Below are 21207 nucleotides of genomic sequence, written 5' to 3'. Positions count from 1 at the left end.
GTACACAAGAACCTTTTTAAATGTTAAATGTTAAACATTTATTAAATATTTTTGAACATGGACATGCAAGAACTGTATTCCTTTATACATTTTTTTAAATATAAATATATAGGTAAAAAAAAAACTTCAGGTTTTAACTTTAGCAGTTCATATGAACATAAAAACACAAAACTGCACCAATTAAGAACCTATAAATATACATGTAGGTGCAAACATACTTACATAAATAAATAAATAACAGTAATAGTGTATGCAAGTCTGTAATTCATATGAACATTAAGCATAAGATCACACACACTATTCCAACAAATGGTAATAGTAACACTACTATATAGTAAATAGTGTTACTATTACCATTTGTTGGAATAGTGTGTGTGATCTGCAGACTTGCATACACTATATATGTAAATATTATATTACATAATATATTACAATATACATGTTCATTAATAGTAATATATAAATATTGAGTTAAAGTTATATTAAGTTATATATATTAAGTTAATATAAAGTTAAATAAATTGATTGCTTTGCAAAAATGTGACAATATGAAAGAACAAAAACTGCCATATGTCAATAACCTACATTACCTACATAACCTACTCAGTTCAGAGCTGGGTGTATATATTGCCATTTAAGATGGAGTTTGCGTAGCTCTGCTGCTGTGGTTGTGGTTGTGGTTGATGCTGATTCTGCATGTACAGAAAGGACTGGTAGCTGTTGGGACCAGGCTGGGTGTGGGGATAGGGAAAGGGTGGTTGGAAGGAAGCTGAGGTTGTCTGCTTCTCAATACAGTCAACCAGTCGGTTGACTGAAGAGACAATTGATTTCAGCATGTCTCTATCTCTCTCTTCCTGTCTCTCGTGCCGCTCCATCATCTCTGACAGCTTGTCATTAAGCTGCTGGGCTGGAGTCACCTTTCTCTTCAGTGGCCTCCTGAAAAGGCTACCTACCGGGGTAACCGGTGTGACGGACGCAGGAGTGTCAGGGATGTCCATCTCACTATCAGTCTCCATAGCAGCGTCTTTAAAAAGAAATATAGAATGACAACAGATTAGTATTAGGCTACTAAAACAGTACCATTAAATAAACTGCAGTCTTCCACTAGCCTAGAAAACTGGTCAACCTTGTCCAACAGCCATCTGCTGTCTAATACAAGCGAGCCCAGGCTAACATTCTCATAATTACTCTATCAAACAGTGCTGGTGTGTGAACGTTTCGTTTCGTTTCGTTTATTCCAAGCAAAAATAATATACAGAACAAGCGGCTAAGTATTTGTGCAAATTCAAATAAGCTTGGAAAGGAGTGGGATGAAGACAAGCTTATAGATTCCCACCCCCATTCAGTTCTTAATAAATAATAAGGCCGCCGCCATTTACATCATTTGTTCTCCATCAAACGTGTGTACATAGTACAGTTGCAAAAAAGAAAAGGAAAAAATACATACACACATACACACACATGTACATATATATATATATATATATATATATATGCATACATACATCTATACATACATTTCTCCTCCCCCCTTTCTTCTTCCTTAAAAAATACCAGCAATGGTAATAAGAATACCCCAAGGGTAAGGCCTGTGAGTAACTGATTATAACATATTTTACTGTCGTACGCAGCGATCTTCTTGCGCACTGTACTTTAATAATATCATTTTTTTGTATCTTAGTTTGAAAAGGTGAATGGATGGGCATTGTTTAATATTGACACATAGACTGTTCCATAGACGGACGCCACATACAGAGACACACATGGTTTTCCTCGTGGTCCTCACTGCTGGTACTTTGAATTTTCCACAGCCCCTCAAATTGTAGTTACCTTCTCTTTTTAAAAATATTCTTTGTATATTTGTCGGTAATAATTCCTTACTTGCTTTGAACAATAGCTGTGCTGTATAGAAATCAATTAAATCTTGTAGTTTTAATATTTTGGACTGCAGAAACAATGGATTTGTGTGTTCAAGGTAACCCACTTTATTAATGATTCTTACTGCTCGCTTTTGTATTGTTGGGACTGAAGCAAACTTTTATAGTTATTTCCCCAGACTTCAATTCCATAGGTTAAGTATGGCGATACCAGGCAGGAGTACAATATATGCAAAGCCTTAGGATCTAGAACATATTTAGCTTTGTTCACTATTGAAATATTTTTTGCTGCCATTTTCTGTATATGTCTGATATGTGATTTCCAGCTCAGTTTATTATCAATTGTGATTCCTAAGAATTTGATTTCGGCTACTTTCTCTATTTCAGTACCATTTATGTTAATTGCTGATTTATCTTTTTCTCTATAATTTCCAAATGTGATAACTTTTGTTTTGTTTAAGTTGAGTGATAATTTATTCATATTCAGCCATGTTTGTACTTTAGTTAATTCATGATTTACCTCTTCTATTAGCTTACTGTAATTCTCATCACAGTGAAATAAATTTGTATCATCCGCAAGTAATACCATTTTTAGTCCGTTAGAGACCTTAAATATGTCATTAATGTATAAGTTGAACAGTAATGGGGCCAGTATAGAACCTTGAGGCAGACCACAAACAATGCCCATTCGTTCACACTCAAACTCACCCAACTTCACAAATTGCTGTCTCTCTGTTAAATAGCTTTTAATCCAGTTCCAGGCCACTCCCCGTATGCCATATTTTTCTCATTTTTGGAGTAGGATACCGTGATCAATTGTATCAAATGCTTTCTTCAGGTCTATGAAAATTCCGACAGCGTGCTTTTTGTTGTCTATTGCATCAGTGATTTCTTCTACAGCGTCTATGATTGCCATTGTGGTTTATCTCTTTGGTCTAAATCCGTATTGTCCATCATTAAGTAGTTTATGTTTCTCAATAAATTTTTCTAGTCTGGTGTTGAACAATTTTTCTAATATTTTTGAGAACTGGGGTAGAAGAGAGACTGGTCTATAATTTGTGAAGATGTGCTTATTTCCACTTTGAAAAAGTGGTATTACTTTAGCAATTTTCATTTTTTCTGGGAACTTTCCAGTTTGGAGGGAAAGGTTGCATATATAAGTTAATGGTTTTGAGATATTTTTGATTATTTTTTTTACTACTCTCATGTTTATGTCAAAACTATCCATAGAGGATTTATTTTTTAATTTGTTCACGACCGCTTTAATTTCTTCTTCATTCACATCTGTGAGAAAAATGGTTTTTGGATTCCTATTTATTAATGAGTTTGCAGAGTCATTGCTGTTGCTTACTAGGATTTTATTTGCTAGTTTAGGTCCGATATTTATATAGAATTCATTAAATTTGTTTAATGTGGGAATGTGTGTGTCTGTGTGTTGTGTGTGTTTTGAAAGCGCTTTGAGTCAACTTCATAGTTGTGATACGGCGCTATACAAATACATGTTGTATTGTATTGTATCATAAGATTAGAAATCTGATATGGATTGATTTACCATCATCATCATCATCATCATCGTCCTCTAACACTGCGTTGGCAGGGCCTGGGTCTTCATTTGAAGAAACTGGAGTAACTGGAAATCATTAATAATAGGATTTAGTACATTTAGCAAATAAATGGATTAATAAATAACACACCTCTCCACATATGACTTAACATTTGTCCTTGTAGTACAGCATGTCAACATTTTCACATTATTAAGCTATTTTTGACAGGGGTGAGCCCCTTATCCAGTCATCTATTTACATTGCACAGGTCTGCCAAAGAGTTTTGCCAATTGAACGAGCATGCTCTTCGACTGGCTGATTTACTACTACCTCACGGTTAATACTATATAATATAATAATTACTCCTCGTCCAGCACTCAGCAAGATGCTAACGTCATATTGTTGCTAAAAACAGCTAACAGGCCAATCTCTCTCTTTCTCTCTCACACACACACACACACACACACACACACACACACACACACACCGGTACCGCTGTCAACCGTGGCTTCCTTCGCGGCGGTGACCACGGGGCCGACTGCCCAAAATGAAGTCGATTTCCTCAAAATATTCATAATTTATTTTCCCCTCGGCTACACTCTTCCCACTAGCCCTCTTCTCTGCCAGATATTTCCCCTTCATGCTCTTCCATTTGTTTCGTAGGGCCTCCCAATTCCTCTCAACGCCTCTCTAGTGCCAAACGGTGGACAGTTTTTTGAAGACATCTGCGTTTCTCTGCCTCTTCCCATCCAGGGCCCAAACAACGTCGACCTCCCGAATTGTGTTTAAAAAAAGCAGAGTCTCTGCTCTCGACCAGTTGTTTCTTTTATTATCGGACATTGTTGTTATTACTAGTTGTTGCTGCTGTTTTGATACCAACAGGATAGGTGAAATGGGGCGGCTGAGCGGCTCAACAACAACATTCGAATCCTCGCGCTTTACCAATACCATCTGCGCATGCGTGGCTAGTCTGAATCGCATTAACCTTTTCCATCACTTCTGTAGCGATACAACTTTAGCCTGACTACGTCATACTCACGATTCTAGTCAGAATGTGAGTCTGATACAGCTAGATAGAGTTTTGAGTATGGGCACAGCCCTTTTACAGACAGCCGTTCCACTTCCTATTCGCCCCATTATAAAAAATTTGGCTGCAGTTCAGTTGATTTTCTCTGGGGGCGCTGGCGAGCGAGTGCAGAATGACCATTTTCCATAGGGCTGGTGCTAATAACTCAAAAAATGTCCCCGCTAGCGGCTGAAACCTGAAAATATTACTGTGATTTCTGACAGAGGGATGTGGATTTATATCGAAAGTACAATAACCTGGGAGTTATAGCTTTCTGTTTTCTTACAGGTCAGGCATTTGCGAGTCAGTATCCGCTAGCATCTAGCTAACGGAATCTGAAGAACGCACGGCTGATTACGACCGGCTGCTTTACGGCACTTGTCCACTGTGCCAGAGTGCTAACCTGGTGCCGCTAACAACAACCAAAGCTAAACCAGAGGCTAGTCAGAGAGTATGTAAAAGGGCTGTGCTGAAATCTGTAACTGTTTGAGCTAACACCTCTCTGCTAGCTCAGCGCTAGGACTGACCATGCCGTAAAGTGATGCCACATACGTGACGTCACTCGGGATGCAATACTGACAATAAATGTGTATTTTAAACAAATCTAGTGAGTCTAAAAAATCAAACCAAGTGCCGTTTGAAAGGATAATTTATCCTGCCTTTAGGAAAATTAAAATGAAAAAATATAAAAAATTATATCAAAAGCAATGGCTGCATCTAAGGTGGATTTCATAGTACCACCATAGAGTTCGGCGTGCTCTGCACTGCTTCGTTGGCGCCCCTAGAGTGCAGTACCACCCGGAAATAGCCGCCAGTTTTCCCTCTCCTCATAATAGAGACTCTCTGGTATGGGGCCGCGTGTTTCAACCGAACCAGGAGAAAAAATGCCTCTTCGCTCAATTGGATAGACCTTCAACCAATCAGAGCAACGTAGTATGTGACGTAGATTAAGCAACACACACTTGTTGTAGGAAGGACGGCAAAAACATCTTTTCTATCGATAAAAGCCTTTATCGCATTCCTCTGTTCGTCTTTCAAAACGAATGCAATGTGGAGATCCTGTAGAACAGACTCGATGGCAGAATCTACACACCCTAGCTCTCCAGCGGCAGCCATGTTTGTTTCAAACGAAGTCAAACCAAGCGCTCTTTAGTGACGTAGTCGATAATGTCCCTGTTGATCATCTGTCCATCATCGTATAAACCCCGCCCTGGCAATCTGATTGGGTCGACCGATTCTTGGTCGGGCATAATGATTTCCCAACTGAGCAGAGCCAGACCGAACTTCCCAACCAAAACTTTTATGGGCGGGGCTAAGTTTGCACCCAGGCTAATACAACTTAGCCCTGAACCACCTATTTCGAGCGAATTGATTTAATGCGACAAAACAGGCGTTCTAGCGATTTAACCGTTTTTCCATCACATGTATCGCACTAACTTCTTGATGCGCATCAAATTAAAGCGAATCATGTCGTTGATGGAAAAAGGGCTTTAGTTAAGTTACTGACTACTTGCTGTTAAAAGTAACTAAGTTAGATTACTTTTAGTTACTCTCAGCAGAGGCTGATCCCCCGCCCCTATAACATGAAAATGACTACCAGTTCTGCCAATACTCACTTTATTGACATTTATTTTAACCGGAACATCAAAAAATGACACTGACATTTGCAAACTTTTTCTTGAAATAGGCTTACATGTTTTTTAAATAAAAAAATAATTAAGACAGTTTTTCTTGACTTTACTTAAAATATAAAAAAAACCTCTTACGTAAAAAAGTAATACATAATACCCCCCCCCCAAAAAAACCCCCAAATAAAATTCACTTCATTTAACATAAATACTTATAACAATAAAATAACATACTCGGACTCTAACGGCACTCAGGCCTGTGTAAATGAATGAACATGTAGGCCTATACTGAACATCCCATTGAACCTGTAGTTGTCTAACATTAGAGCAGCAAGAAGTGGTTTAATGAAACAAAAACAGTATAAAAAAATCAAAATACTCTTTCTTCACTTCATTTAACTGAAATACTTATTACAAATTAAATGCTTTTTTGACTTCATTAAATCTAACTTAAATACTTCTTATAAAAAATAAAGTAGCGTTTCTTGACTCAATTTAACATAAACACTTCTTTAAAAAAAACAAAATACAATAGACATTCTTGACTCCATGCATTTAAGTCTGATTGCATCTATCCATATGAATTACGGTAACACTTAAGTTATATGGAACATCTTAATGAACCTGTAGTTGTCCCGCATTAGAGCAGCAAGGAGTGGTTTTACAAAACAAATCAGAACAAAACCCGTATCTGCATTCATGACTTGGCTTTTAGTTGCATTTATGCGAGAAACTGTGGAGTTTAAGATAAGAATAAATAAATATAACCCTCTAGACCCCAACAGGTCTCACTAATACAAAATTATTATGACTTGATCAGGTGCAGTGACAATGCATCCTTGTTCATATTTCACCAAAAATCATTCCCTTCCAGATATCAAAACCAATCAGATAAACTAGATATACAGTATATAAATATCACTGCAAATATTGAATATCATTTTTTTGGATGAATGTTATTTTAAATCATTCAACAAAACTTGGATTTAAATTCTTCTTTTTGTTTGACAGTCCACAGGTCTGGCCAGGGACAGATCCCTACACAAAATAAGACAGCCGGGTTAAACCTCAATATTGTGTTAATCTTAAACTATTTGTCTCCATTCTTGTGCTTTAACTTACTTTAAAACCAACTCCCAGCCTTGCTGCTATAAAATGAAACCAGATCATGTAGGTCAGTCAGTTTAAGTACCCCGGCTAAAGTTATACTTTTAGACCTTTCTAATAAAAAAAAAGCTTTTCATCAGTTTCATCTAACGTTACAGTTATGAAATCCTTATGAACTGTGTTGATTATACACTTACTGAAAACCAACAATGATATGCCCCCCCCCCCCCCCAAGGGCGTAACTTTGGGTCTACCATTGGGGGGGTTAAACTCGCGGCATATTTATTTATGTATTTATTTATGTATTCATTTTCTTGCTTGCTAATTTGCCATTCCTGTGTTAGAAATACATTGTGATACTTTTACTGATTTAGGCTACTTAACGTAAATGCAGCTGTTCACTTGACTATTTATGCCATAACGACACAGTAGTTAAATTCAGTGTTTAAGCACTAGCCAACATTGGCAGCTGACAAGAACTTAAAGATTAATCAATTTCATCACTGTATGGGCACCTACATGCAGCAAATGTATTATGGACAATGCAACTCTGGATACATCACACATACAGGGTGGCACACTGGAGTGCAGCTTGCATTCAGACCTGTCACTGATGGTGAACTTGTCTTTAATGTCGGGTGTGTTTCCAGAGCCACTAAAAACAGCTGTAATCAAACCTCTGCTGAAAAAGGACAATCTTGACAAGACACAAATGAACAACCACAGGCCTATCTCAAATCTCCCATTTTTAAGTAAGATCATTGAAAAAGCGGTTTTTCAACCACTTAATTACTTTTTAAAACAAAATAACTGCTATGACACCTTCCAGTCAGGTTTTAGACAGAACCACAGCACTGAGACTGCTCTGACCAAAGAGTTTAACAACATATGTCTGAATACAGACGGTGGAAAAATGTCAGTCTTAGTTTTACTGGATCTCAGTGCTGCATTTGATACAGTTGACCACAATATATTACTGAAACGACTGGAAAACTGGGCGGGTTGAACAAATTTCACGGAGAAACATATGTTTTGACTGTTAAGCCCGGTGAAGATTCAACACATTAGCAGTCATTCCAGTTGTCAACGCCACTTAAAAAGGTGATTTTCTTCTCTTCTAGCATTATCCTGACAGGAGAACCATGCCAACTTTGGATGCAGTTATCTTAGCGATAGCAATAGCCTCAATATACATATCGTTGGAAAGCTTAGTTTATGGCCGTTCATGTGAGCACAATAACTTAGTTTTGTAAATTTTACCAAAGCGACTGGTTTGCCTTGCAGGGTCACATATAAGGAACACATGAGGTGAACGTCTTGGTATGTGCAAGACAACATTCAAGATTTTCGCGCTAGCTTTGTGAACTTTCTGAGCAGCCGTCACAGCCCTTTTCCATCAATTTAACTCTCGTTAATCCACCTCTTAGCACAACAAACCCCAAAAACGTGTGACTGTATTGGAGCAAACAGCAACTTAAGATACAGTTCAGTGACATCGGTTCCACACAGTGATCCCTGGCACCCTCTGGCACCACTCACCAGCGGCTGCGCATAATAGTAGCCTAAACAAACTTTCGCCAGAGAAAGCGGGTTGGGTAATACCAAGTAGTCGGTTTGGGGGGAGGGAGGAGGGGGGGTACATTACAGATTATTTAAAACATGATACTATCTTGAAATGAAATGAATGAATAAAGAAAACAAACAAAAGTTATTCATTCAGAATTTTATGATATTTTTTGATAATTTGATTTGATGATATTGGGGGGGTTATATTAGCTGGATCTGATTTTTGAGGGGGTCATGACCCCCGTAACCCCCGTGCAAATTACGCGCATGGCCCCCCCACACACACACACACTATCCCAAAACAGTGGTACGTTGAGTTACGAGTTTAATTGGTTCCGTGACAGAGCTCATAAGTCAAATAGCTCGTAGTCCAATCAATATTCACCATTGAAATGAATGGAAATGCCATTAATCCGTTCCATGAAATAAAAATAGACGGAATAACGGCTTTTAAAAAAACTCATATGTCGGGACACTCTTAACTCAAGGTACCACTTTAAAGTGCTACATAATAGCTTCATGCTAACGTGACATTAGCCTTTCATAACTTTAGCCTACTCGTTTAGCCTAACAATTGGCAACAAAATATCTTCTCTAAATGTGCAGTCTTTAAAAACAATCGGTGCGTTTATATGGACACGTTTAATCTGATTAAATGCACGTTTAAACCGATTACACGTGTAAAGAGATTAAATATGCGTCATGTAAACAGTCAAATAATCTCTTTAAATATAAACGGGTTAAATATTTAAACCGATTACAATAGGTGGTTTGGACCGTTCATATAATCCGATTGAAGGAGGAAACTCCCCATATTTACAGGCGCACCTGGATAAAACGATTATTAGAACACGTTTCATGTTACTGCGCAAGTGTAAGGGCGCGCGAGATACAGTTAATAAAGACTGTGTAGTTCTAGTTAAAAGGCAGATAACGGAAGATATCGAAGTTAAAATGACGGCGACGGTGAAGAAGAACAAAAATTGGTCGGGGGAGGAAACGGTGTTTTTATTGAAAACGTTGCAAGAGCAAAATATAATGTCAAAACTGGACGGGAGGAAGATGAGGAACTCGGAAATCTTTAATGATGTCCACACAGCCTTGAAAGAGGCAGGGTTTGACCGGTCCGTTGACCAGATTAAGTCAAGATGGAAAGCCCTGAAGGCCGCCTACTGCAATGCCAAAAGGCAAAATGGTAAAAGCGGATCAAGCCCGGCCAATTTCGCGTACCAGACGGAAATGGACGACATACTGGGAGGCAGACTCCTTTCGGACGTCAGCCATGGTGTCGATGTCGGATTTGAGGAGGAGATAAATGTTACTAGTAAGTAGCCAAAGATCTTTTTTCCATGTGTGTAGCACCAGTATGTAGGCTATAACAGCCTGTCTGACCAAGAGTGGAAGTTAGCCTGTGTCACCACAACCCGCTACATGTTTTAAGTTGTCCATACAATTAATAAAATCAAACCCATTAAATCCAACTGTCCTACCTGAAATCGGTGTCTCGGTCACAGGAAAGCTCACAATTATGTCAAACTAATCCACTTGGTTTACGAAGATGAAGCAACTGCAGACGTGCTAGCATCCTCATCAACTGAACAGTTGTGCACAATCCTCTCAGTTTATCCGTTTCTTCGGCAGATGTCATTTTTAACGCGTATTATGTTTTGTAAAGAAGAGGCGTTTAAATTTAAAATCAAACAGGGCATTAACATTAATGGCAGGCAGGCAGGCAGAGTCATACGTGGCTGGCAGCATCAGCATCACATTCTTCTTCCTTCATAGGTTCCCGTACTCCAGTGTATAAAACGGTTAGAAAAACAAACCGACAGCCTCGCGCGACCAAATGGACATCTTTGCGTGCGAGTTCTAGTCGGGATTTTAAATGTTATTTTATTTTTTTTTAAAGAAAAAAAAACAGAGCACCTCATTTTTTCATGTAACACAAAGCAAAGAAACAGCTCAGACATACTTCAACATTTGTTAAAACATCGTCCTATCGGATTAAATTGCTGTAACATGTAAACTCGGAAGAAATTTAATCTCTTTATTTGTGGCTCATGTATACAGTTCGGTCGAATTCTAATAAACCGATTACATGTAATCTCTTTAAACGAAACGTGTCCATATAAACGCACCTATTGACTCATTTGGAAATCACATTCAAACTTAACTCAAAATGATGTATTCCAGGAAAGTAGGTTCACTCTGACAGTACAACAGGACACTCTCTATGCCTGCCACTCATTTCAAAGACGCCGCGTTTCTCACTCATCTTTCAACGAGACTTGCCTGTCAATCAACTGGAGTGACACCTGAGGTGTCCAATCAGGTTCCAGAGGTGGCCGTTCGGGAGCCGGCTCTTCTTTGGGAGCCGAGTCAAAAGAGCCGAGCTCCCCATCGCTAGCTACGGCTGTTCGTCTCTGACGTAATATCAAATTTCCCGGGCCGTGTCGCGGACAACAGTCTGTGATTGGGTGAATGTCCGTTCAGTTTGACCAATGCCTTTTCGTGCAGCGTAAGGGAGCTGAGGTGCGCTCCTTTTTTCGTATGTTGGTGCACTACGAGGGTGGGCAAACAGGTTTACCTTTGGAAAATGTGGGGGGGATGAAATCACCTTGCTGTAAAAGTGGGGGTGTCGAAACACCCCCATCCCCCACGGGTGCGACGCCCCTGACTGCAGCTGTTACTGGATTACCCAAAGCTACAACTGACGAAGTATACATATAGATAAACACCCGTACACTCATTCAGATATCGTATATAGGTACTAGAAGATGTAATACAGTACAAAGACGTTAACAAGTCATCTTTGAGTCATCAATTGCGACCAGGTAAGATAAACAGGTAGCTAGCCCTCTCCATAGCACTGCCTGAAACGTAGGCTATATGTTATAAAGTTAGCACGAATAGCTAAACCCATCAACTATCGTCTGTGACGGGCACTGATGAAAACTGTGGTTTAGATTGGTGTATTTATTTAAAATGATTAGGGAAAGTGAGTAAAATGGAACAAATGATATCGCTGGTGTTTCACATGTTAGTGGGACAGATCACTTTTACTGGGTAGGTAGATGTAAAACAACGAGTGACTTCAGGCGAACCTGCTCCCGTCGCGGACACTGATATAACTCATAAGAAAACGGAATTATCCCAAATTATTTCAATACAAATGTATGGTTATAATCATGAATATATGTTTACAAGTCAAATATATGTATTGGGCTTGTAAGTAACATTCAGAAATAACATGTTAGCTTTTGTGTGGTCACTATAACATGCCGGCCGGCGGCGGCCGCTACAGGAGAATAAAGGACGGCCGCTACGGGGTATACGTTCCCCCGAAATGCAGAAATAGGAACGCACGATGTTTTAGATAAGTAACTTCAATCTGACTACTAGTTTTGAAACAGTAGTTGCGTTAGACTACTCGTTACTGAAAAAAGTAGTCCGACTACAGTAACGCGTTACCGGCATCACTGGTCACTAAGCGTTGATTGGTTGAAATCTGAGCATCATACCATGCTTAAAAGAACAGGCGCGACACTCAGTTGGCTCTCTTAACTTAAACTCTTGACTTACTCTTAGCTTGAGTCTTAACTCTTAACTCATAACTTCCTCTTAACTTATTTTTTGGACTCCGCGTTCTCTTACTTTTGTCTTAGCTCTCTTAAATTTTGCCTTTCGTTTATGACTTCAAGCCTTTTTCCCTTTTTGACTTAAAATCCAATTTCGCGCTTGACTCCAATTCATCCTCTTAATTTGAACTTCCCTTATTGTTATTTAGGTCCAGACACCCGCGGTTGTTTGGTTAATCTTGGACAGCCCAAGCTCAGACCACCTTCACGCAGAGAAGGGAAGAGAAAAGCCTGTGGGACTCCTCCTGATCGAAGCCCAGGAGAGAATAACAGCTCGTCCGGACTTCAGCAGGCTGTTGCCATGGAAACCCGCCAGCCTCCGATAACAAACGGTTATCCAGAAGAACAAACATCACGTGCTTCGGGTCCCTGCCACCAAGTAAGGTCTCGTCTCTCCTTCTCAGACATGGTGCTGTGTTGGCCCCTTTAATATGCTGTCAGAGTTAATTAGCCGATACTGAAATCAGGGTAGCGAGAGGCCAGAATTAATAAACTTTAGGATTTCCCCATTCATCCCATTCCAACCAAGCTACGTCTCTCTCTTAACCCGCATTTTATTAAAGACTGCAAATTATCTCTATTCTGTCCTCTTTATCAACTGTTGGCATATAATTGTGAAAGACTGTTTAAATAAAAGTTTTGTAAATGATCAGAGCGTCACAGAAATTCTTAAGTGTCGGATTTCCCTTCAGACAGAATTCGACTTCAGTGAGACTTTTCCCTCGTAACTTTTAACAGTTTCTCCTCCCAGGACTGTAACTAAATTAAGGTTATGGATATGACAGGTGGTGCCCCTTTCTTTTATTAATATCCAGCATATTAATCCATTTTCACATGTAAAATCGCTACAGTATCGTCTGCATAACTGTGATAATTGATGTTAAAGTTCTGCAATATCTGACCCAAAGGGAGCATATACAAGTTAAACAGAAGAGGTCCAAGAATTGACCCCTGGGGGACTCCACGAGTCATGGCCACTCGCTCAGATTCATAGCTGCCAACTGTAACAAAATAACTCCGGCCTTCTAAGTAGGACCTGAACCAGTTAAGGACCGCTCCAGAAAGTCCAGCCCAGTTTTCCAGCCTGTGCAACAGGATTCTGTGATCTACAGTATCAAACGCAGCGCTGAGGTCCAACAGAACCAGGACTGAAACATTACCAGAATCAGTGTTCAACCTGATGTCGTTTAACACTTTGACCAGAGCTGTTTCAGTGCTGTGAGGACGTCTGAAGCCTGATTGAAAGTTATCAAGACTTCCACTTTCATTCAGAAGGTCATTGAGCTGGTTAAATACAACTTTCTCAATAATCTTGGATATAAAAGAGAGATTAGAGACAGGTCTGTAGCTGTTCATCATAGAGGCGTCTAGAGTTCTCTTCTTTAGGAGGGGCTTAATGGCAGCTGTCTTTAGTGACTTGGGAAAAATGCCTGATGCCAGTGAGCTGTTAACTATTCGTAGGAGATCACTTTCTACTGAGGTAAAAACAGTTTTTAAAAAGTCGGATGGTATTATGTCCAGAGTGCAAGTTGTTGATTTCAGATGCCAAACTATTTCCTCCAGGATTTTAAAATCAACAATATTAACTTGTGAGATAACGTCAGAATATGTACATTCCTTATCAGAAGCTGTTTAGTTAAGTATTGTAAACTCAAAGGTCATCCAGAAATGTTCAGATAAGAGTTATGAGGGAACACTGTTAACTGTTCACTCTCACCGCCATAAGTCAGCACAAGATCAAGGGTGTGATTAAGGCAGTGAGTCGGTCTGTGAACACTCTGAGGAAATCCAACAGAGTCTCATATAGAATTAAAGTTCATATTCAGGCTGTCATTTCCAACATCTACATGAATATTAGAGTCACCCACTACAATGACTTTATCTGTACTCAGCACCAACTGGGATAAAAACTCTGAGAACTCAGACAGGAACTCAGAATAAGGGCCAGGTGGACGATACACACCAACAAACACAAGAGGTTTCTGTGGTTTCCACTTTGGGGAAAACTGAGAAGCAGAGATTCAAAAGAGCTCAAACTAATCTTTGGTCTCGGACTGATTAGTAGTCCCAGATAGAATTGAATGGACTGAACTCTGATAACCTCCCTGTTCCTCCTGCTCTCACCCACAGCAGCTCCGCTCTGCCCACACCTTTCCTTGTTCCCTCCCCTTCAGATCTGCAGCTCACGATGGGCGTAACCAACAGGAGGGGAGCTGATAGGCTCTGTTCTCTGCACCGACACGTCATTTATAGCTCAGAGCTCAGAGCAGTTTCAGCTTTGAGGAAGTGAAACTCACTCAGTCGCTGCTGCTAAACGGTGAAATGGCGCAGAAAGGAGTTCAGCTGGACCGAGAAATCTTCTCTTGTTCGATCTGTTTGGATCTGCTGAAGGATCCGGTGACTATTCCCTGTGGACACAGCTACTGCTTTCACTGTGTTAAAGGCTTCTGGGATGGAGAGGATCAGAAGGGAGTCCACAGCTGCCCTCAATGCAGGCAGACATTCACAGCGAGGCCTGTCCTGGGGAAAAACACCATGTTAGCAGCTTTAGTGGAGCAGCTGAAGAAGACTGGACTCCAAGCTGCTCCTGCTGATCACTGCTATGCTGGAGCTGAAGATGTGGCCTGTGATGTCTGCTCTGGGAGGAAGCTGAAAGCCACCAAGTCCTGTTTATCCTGCCCGGCCTCTTACTGTGAGGAACACCTTCAGCCTCATTATGATTCAGCTCCACTCAGGAAACACAAGCTGGTGGAGCCCTCCAAGAAGCTGCAGGAGAACATCTGCTCTGATCACGATGAGGTGATGAAGATGTTCTGCCGTACGGATCAGAAGTGCATCTGTTATCTCTGCTCTGTGGAGGAACATAAAGGCCACGACACAGTGTCAGCTGCAGCAGAAAGGACTGAGAGGCAGAGAGAGCTGGAGGGGAGTCGGCAGCAGATCCAGCAGAGAATCCAGGACGCAGAGAAAGATGTGAAGCTGCTTCAGCAGGAGCTGGAGGCCATCCATCGCTCTGCTGATAAAACAGAGGAGCACAGCCAGAAGATCTTCAGCCAGCTGATCCGTCTCCTCCAGAAAAGAAGCTCTGATGTGAAGCAGCAGATCAGATCCCAGCAGGAAGCCGAAGGGAGGCGAGTCAAAGAGCTTCAGGAGAAGCTGGAGCAGGAGATCACTGAGCTGAAGAGGAAAGATGCTGAGCTGCAGCAGCTCTCACACACAGAGGATCACAGCCAGTTTCTGCACAGCTGCCCCTCAGTGGCAGCACTCAGGGGGGCTACACACTCATCCAGCATCCAGATCCGTCCTCTGAGGCACTTTGAGGATGTGACAGCAGCTGTGTCAGAGCTCAGAGAGAAACTACAGGACATCCTGAGAGAGGAATGGGCCAACATCTCACTGAGAGTCGCTGAAGTGGATGTTTTACTGTCACAGCCAGAACCAGAACCAGGACCAGAACCAGAACCAGAACCAGAACCAGAACTAGAGAGCAGAGCTGGATTCTTAAGATATTCATGTGAAATCACACTGGATCCAAACACAGCAAACACATGGCTGTTACTGTCAGAGGGGAACAGAAAAGTGACATTTATGGGTCAACCTCAGTCTTATTCTGATCATCCAGACAGATTCACTGGCTGGTGTCTTCAGGTCCTGAGCAGAGAGAGTCTGACTGGACGTTGTTACTGGGAGGTGGAGATGGGAGGAGGAGGAGTTGATGTAACAGTCGCATACAAGAACATCAGCAGAGCAGGAGGAGGGAAGGAATGTGGATTTGGTTCTAATGACAAATCTTGGGCGTTAAGATGTGGCCAAAGCAGTTATTCATTTTGGTACAACAACAAGGAAACCTCCATCTCAGGTCCTCGGGCCTCCAGAGTGGGAGTGTACCTGGATCACAGAGCAGGTATTCTGTCCTTCTACAGCGTCTCTGGAACCATGACTCTCCTCCACAGAGTCCAGACCACATTCACTCAGCCGCTCTGGGCTGGAGTTGGGTTTCCTGGGTGGTTTGTTCCAGGAAGAAGTTGCAAATTTCTCAGCTGAAAAAGGAAGCAGCTGAAGGTGCAGTGAGTTTTAATCTGTGAGTTTTCATTTTGACTCATTCTGTGACTCATTTAGTCCCATCGTGGTGTCATTTCTAAGCTGTTCAGAGATTTTCAGGGAATCAGTGATTTGTTGATGTTGTTCTGTTGACGACTTTCTTTTGTTGGATATCTCGATATTCTTTGACTAAAACCGACGGCCCTGATATTTCTTTATGTTCTGATTTTTACAGCCAAGACTTTCAGCTCAGTTTCATGTTGGAAGACTTTCTGTTGAGTCCAGACGCTCAGCTGACAACAAATGTCTGGATTCAAGGTGACGACGTGATTTAGATTCATCTCCCGAAGGTGATAATAAATAAAAACTTATTAATGAATAAATAAATAATAAATAAAATCAAACAGAAAGGCAACTCCAGCTGCAGTGAGCGCTTCTTTCATAGCTTTTGCCTTGAGCTCATTATTGTTTTATCTCTAAAACGCAGAGAGATCGGCCGTCATTCAAACTGTGATTCAGCAGTAGTTTATCTTTTGATTTGTAGTTCTGTTGATGGTTCAGTTTCTTTCAACCGTCTTTACCAAAACTGTTTAATCACAGAAAAAAAGCAGTTTTTTTGTCTCTGGTTGCCTTTCTCAGCAGTGATTGTGTTTGTGTCGTCACACAGTGAAGAAAATCTATAACATGATGTAAATACAGGAAAAAGGGATTTTACCTTCTTATCTTGGAAATGTTTTGCTGAGTTGTGCTTAAAAAAAGCAGATTTTTGTCTCATTCTGGACTTTAGATGATTGAATGTGTTGTGTTGCTTCAGATATGAAGTTACTTCTGAATGATGCCTTCACTGTTTTTCTCTCTGGCTTCACAATGAGGCTCATTGATTGTAAAGTTTGAACTCAGATGTGATTAAAACTTCTTGTGTCTGATATCTGAGGTGTGGTCTCTCAGTCTGAAAGAAGCAACTCGCTCCGTCTCATTTTCTTATTTTTTTACCCCTTGTCCTGCCCAGCATTATGGCAGCAGAATTGTAATCTGAATACCGTTAATGCCAAACACATTTGCTATGCCAAGGGAAGCTTTATGAATGTAAAGCTCCCCTTGATGCCCATTAACTCCTTATTTTTATTTATTTAGTTTTGTTACAGTACTTAACATGATGTGATGGTGTGATGGTGCCGAACCGGACCGGGGGACAGAGAGAGAGGGAGAGCGAAGAAGGGAAAAAAAGGAAGAGAAACATGAAGAGACAAACATAGAAAACAATGAAAAATCAGACAACCAGCTGCTACACCTGTAGAAACAAAACTGAAGACGATTCACGGCTTTTGTGGGGAATCCAGCCTTAGAGGCACCAGGAGCCCCTGGAAGCAGCAGTGTTGCCATAGTTACTTTGAAACAGTAATCTGACTACTGACTACTTCTTTAAAAAGTAACTTAAGCCCTTTTTCCATCAGATTCTGTAGCGAATTAAAAGTTATATCGCATTACTTTGTTGCGATATATAATAGCCGGCTTATAATAGCCGTCAGAAATTTAAGAAGGAGGATGAGAGCGAGGCGAGAATTAATTATGCTGCTTCAGGACCACCTTGCCATAGCTCCTCAGAGGGCATCACCACAACCATGGCAGCGAACAAGATCTAGCCTATGGTGGGAAAATGATGTCCTGGCACATTTCACGGACCGTGAATGGTTGACGTCGTTCCGTATGATGAGGCAGACGTTTGAGCGTCTTTGTGACAACTTGCCATCACTTCGGCCGAACCCATCCAGCCGTAGGCCACCCGTACCTCACAACAAGAGGATCGCCATTGCGATTTACAAGTTGGCCAGCTGTTGTGAGTACAGGGTGGTGGCGGGGAAATTTGGGGTCAGCATCACAACGGTCCACCGATGTGTATACGCGACGTGCCGAGCCATCACATCAGACCTCCTTCATCTGTATGTAAAGATGCCGTCGGCTGACGAGGCTCAACAGATCGCCTACAGAAATGCCACGAAACACCACATCCCGCAGGTAGGTTATGTAAACTCGTTATGTCATTCTACATCTGATGGGTCTTCTTTTTGAAGTAGGCAATTAGCTTGTCGTAAAAGATGCATACAGGGAGTTCAATAACTGTAATTTAATAAACAAAATAGAACAATGCAAGAGAGCTTGTCTACATTTCTGTAGGCCTCCAGTTATTCTGATCACTTGCTGTTTTTAGCCTATCAGCTCCACCTTGTGGAGGGGTTGAGCATTGGATTACATTGAACATTTTTCCTCCCCTCTCTGTAGATCTATGGAGCAATAGATGGGTCCTATATCCCCATTCTCCCTCCCCTGGATGGATACAGGGACTACATCAACAGGAAGCGCTGGGCCTCTGTGATCTTACAGGCAGTGGTGGATGATCGTGGACTATTTCGAAACATATTTGCTGGAATTCCTGGGAGCAGCCACGATGCCGCTGTGCTGAGACAGTCCAGTCTATACGAAAAAAAAAAAATACAAAAATGATGCACATTTGGTGAGGGGAGCCATACTTAACCATGTGCAAAATCACATGCACCTTTAAGTGTGTTACATACAAATTGTACAAGAACCTTTTTAAATGTTAAATGTTAAACATTTATTAAATATTTTTGAACATGGACATGCAAGAACTGTATTCCTTTATACATTTTTTTAAATATAAATATATAGGTAAAAAAAAAACTTCAGGTTTTAACTTTAGCAGTTCATATGAACATAAAAACACAAAACTGCACCAATTAAGAACCTATAAATATACATGTAGGTGCATACATACTTAAATAAATAAATAAATAACAGTAATAGTGTATGCAAGTCTGTAATTCATATGAACATTAAGCATAAGATCACACACACTATTCCAACAAATGGTAATAGTAACACTACTATATAGTAAATAGTGTTACTATTACCATTTGTTGGAATAGTGTGTGTGATCTGCAGACTTGCATACACTATATATGTAAATATTATATTACATAATATATTACAATATACATGTTCATTAATAGTAATATATAAATATTGAGTTAAAGTTATATTAAGTTATATATATTAAGTTAATATAAAGTTAAATAAATTGATTGCTTTGCAAAAATGTGACAATATGAAAGAACAAAAACTGCCATATGTCAATAACCTACATTACCTACATAACCTACTCAGTTCAGAGCTGGGTGTATATATTGCCATTTAAGATGGAGTTTGCGCAGCTCTGCTGCTGTGGTTGTGGTTGTGGTTGATGCTGATTCTGCATGTACAGAAAGGACTGGTAGCTGTTGGGACCAGGCTGGGTGTGGGGATAGGGAAAGGGTGGTTGGAAGGAAGCTGAGGTTGTCTGCTTCTCAATACAGTCAACCAGTCGGTTGACTGAAGAGACAATTGATTTCAGCATGTCTCTATCTCTCTCTTCCTGTCTCTCGTGCCGCTCCATCATCTCTGACAGCTTGTCATTAAGCTGCTGGGCTGGAGTCACCTTTCTCTTCAGTGGCCTCCTGAAAAGGCTACCTACCGGGGTAACCGGTGTGACGGACGCAGGAGTGTCAGGGATGTCCATCTCACTATCAGTCTCCATAGCAGCGTCTTTACAAAGAAATATAGAATGACAACAGATTAGTATTAGGCTACTAAAACAGTACCATTAAATAAACTGCAGTCTTCCACTAGCCTAGAAAACTGGTCAACCTTGTCCAACAGCCATCTGCTGTCTAATACAAGCGAGCCCAGGCTAAAATTCTCATAATTTCTCTATCAAACAGTGCTGGTGTGTGAACGTGGGAATGTGTGTGTCTGTGTGTTGTGTGTGTTTTGAAAGCGCTTTGAGTCAACTTCATAGTTGTGATACGGCGCTATACAAATACATGTTGTATTGTATTGTATCATAAGATTAGAAATCTGATATGGATTGATTTACCATCATCATCATCATCATCATCGTCCTCTAACACTGCGTTGGCAGGGCCTGGGTCTTCATTTGAAGAAACTGGAGTAACTGGAAATCATTAATAATAGGATTTAGTACATTTAGAAAATAAATGGATTAATAAATAACACACTTCAAAAAATTTGGGACACATTTGGAAGAATACAGGCACACACTTACCGGTACCGCTGTCAACCGTGGCTTCCTTCGCGGCGGTGACCACGGGGCCGACTGCCCAAAATTAAGTCGATTTCCTCAAAATATTCATAATTTATTTTCCCCTCGGCTACACTCTTCCCACTAGCCCTCTTCTCTGCCAGATATTTCCCCTTCATGCTCTTCCATTTGTTTCGTAGGGCCTCCCAATTCCTCTCAATGCCTCTCTAGTGCCAAACGGTGGACAGTTTTTTGAAGACATCTGCGTTTCTCTGCCTCTTCCCATCCAGGGCCCAAACAACGCCGACCTCCCGAATTGTGTTTATAAAAAGCAGAGTCTCTGCTCTCGACCAGTTGTTTCTTCTTCTTCTTCTTCTTTTTCTTTAATGGCGAATCGCATCCCCTTGGAGCATATATCGCCACCTACTGTTGTTTTATTTGATGTTCACCTTAAATCCTTGTCCTCAGACCAGTGTTTATGAGGAACGTGAAGATCAGCTTGTTTACTTCTTTTCTGGATTTACTTTCATATATTGCCTTGAAGTCCATGTCCTTGATGTTAAAGTGTTCCAGTGCAGTTTTCAGCATGAGTCTTTGCCTTGTATATTCCGGGCAGCTAAAAAATACATGATGTATTGTCTCTG

At 40.7% G+C, this 21207-nt stretch overlaps 1 protein-coding gene and 2 long non-coding RNA genes across 3 annotated transcripts; 1 reads left to right on the top strand and 2 right to left on the bottom strand.

Annotated features, from left to right (window-relative positions):
• Positions 1–377: 377 nt before the first annotated feature.
• Positions 378–4260, bottom strand: LOC142366310 (uncharacterized). Its single transcript, XR_012766779.1, has 3 exons — positions 3909–4260; positions 3430–3507; positions 378–1024 (listed from the first exon to the last, which is right to left on the bottom strand). It is a non-coding gene; the product is annotated as an uncharacterized LOC142366310 (long non-coding RNA).
• A 10488-nt stretch (positions 4261–14748) lies between these two features.
• LOC142366640 (tripartite motif-containing protein 16-like) lies at positions 14749–16470 on the top strand. Its single transcript, XM_075448600.1, has one exon. The coding sequence runs from the start codon at positions 14749–14751 to the stop codon at positions 16468–16470; it is 1722 nt and encodes a 573-aa protein (XP_075304715.1).
• Positions 16471–19082: 2612 nt separating this feature from the next.
• LOC142366174 (uncharacterized) lies at positions 19083–20920 on the bottom strand. The gene is made up of 3 exons (XR_012766733.1): positions 20588–20920; positions 20399–20476; positions 19083–20067 (listed from the first exon to the last, which is right to left on the bottom strand). It is a non-coding gene; the product is annotated as an uncharacterized LOC142366174 (long non-coding RNA).
• Between the last annotated feature and the right edge of the window lie 287 nt (positions 20921–21207).

This window comes from Odontesthes bonariensis, chromosome 17 (genome assembly GCF_027942865.1).
Source record: "Odontesthes bonariensis isolate fOdoBon6 chromosome 17, fOdoBon6.hap1, whole genome shotgun sequence".
Taxonomy (NCBI): Eukaryota; Metazoa; Chordata; class Actinopteri; order Atheriniformes; family Atherinopsidae; genus Odontesthes; species Odontesthes bonariensis.
Note: the sequence above shows the minus strand (reverse complement) of the source record. Positions and strands in the feature narration are given on the sequence as shown.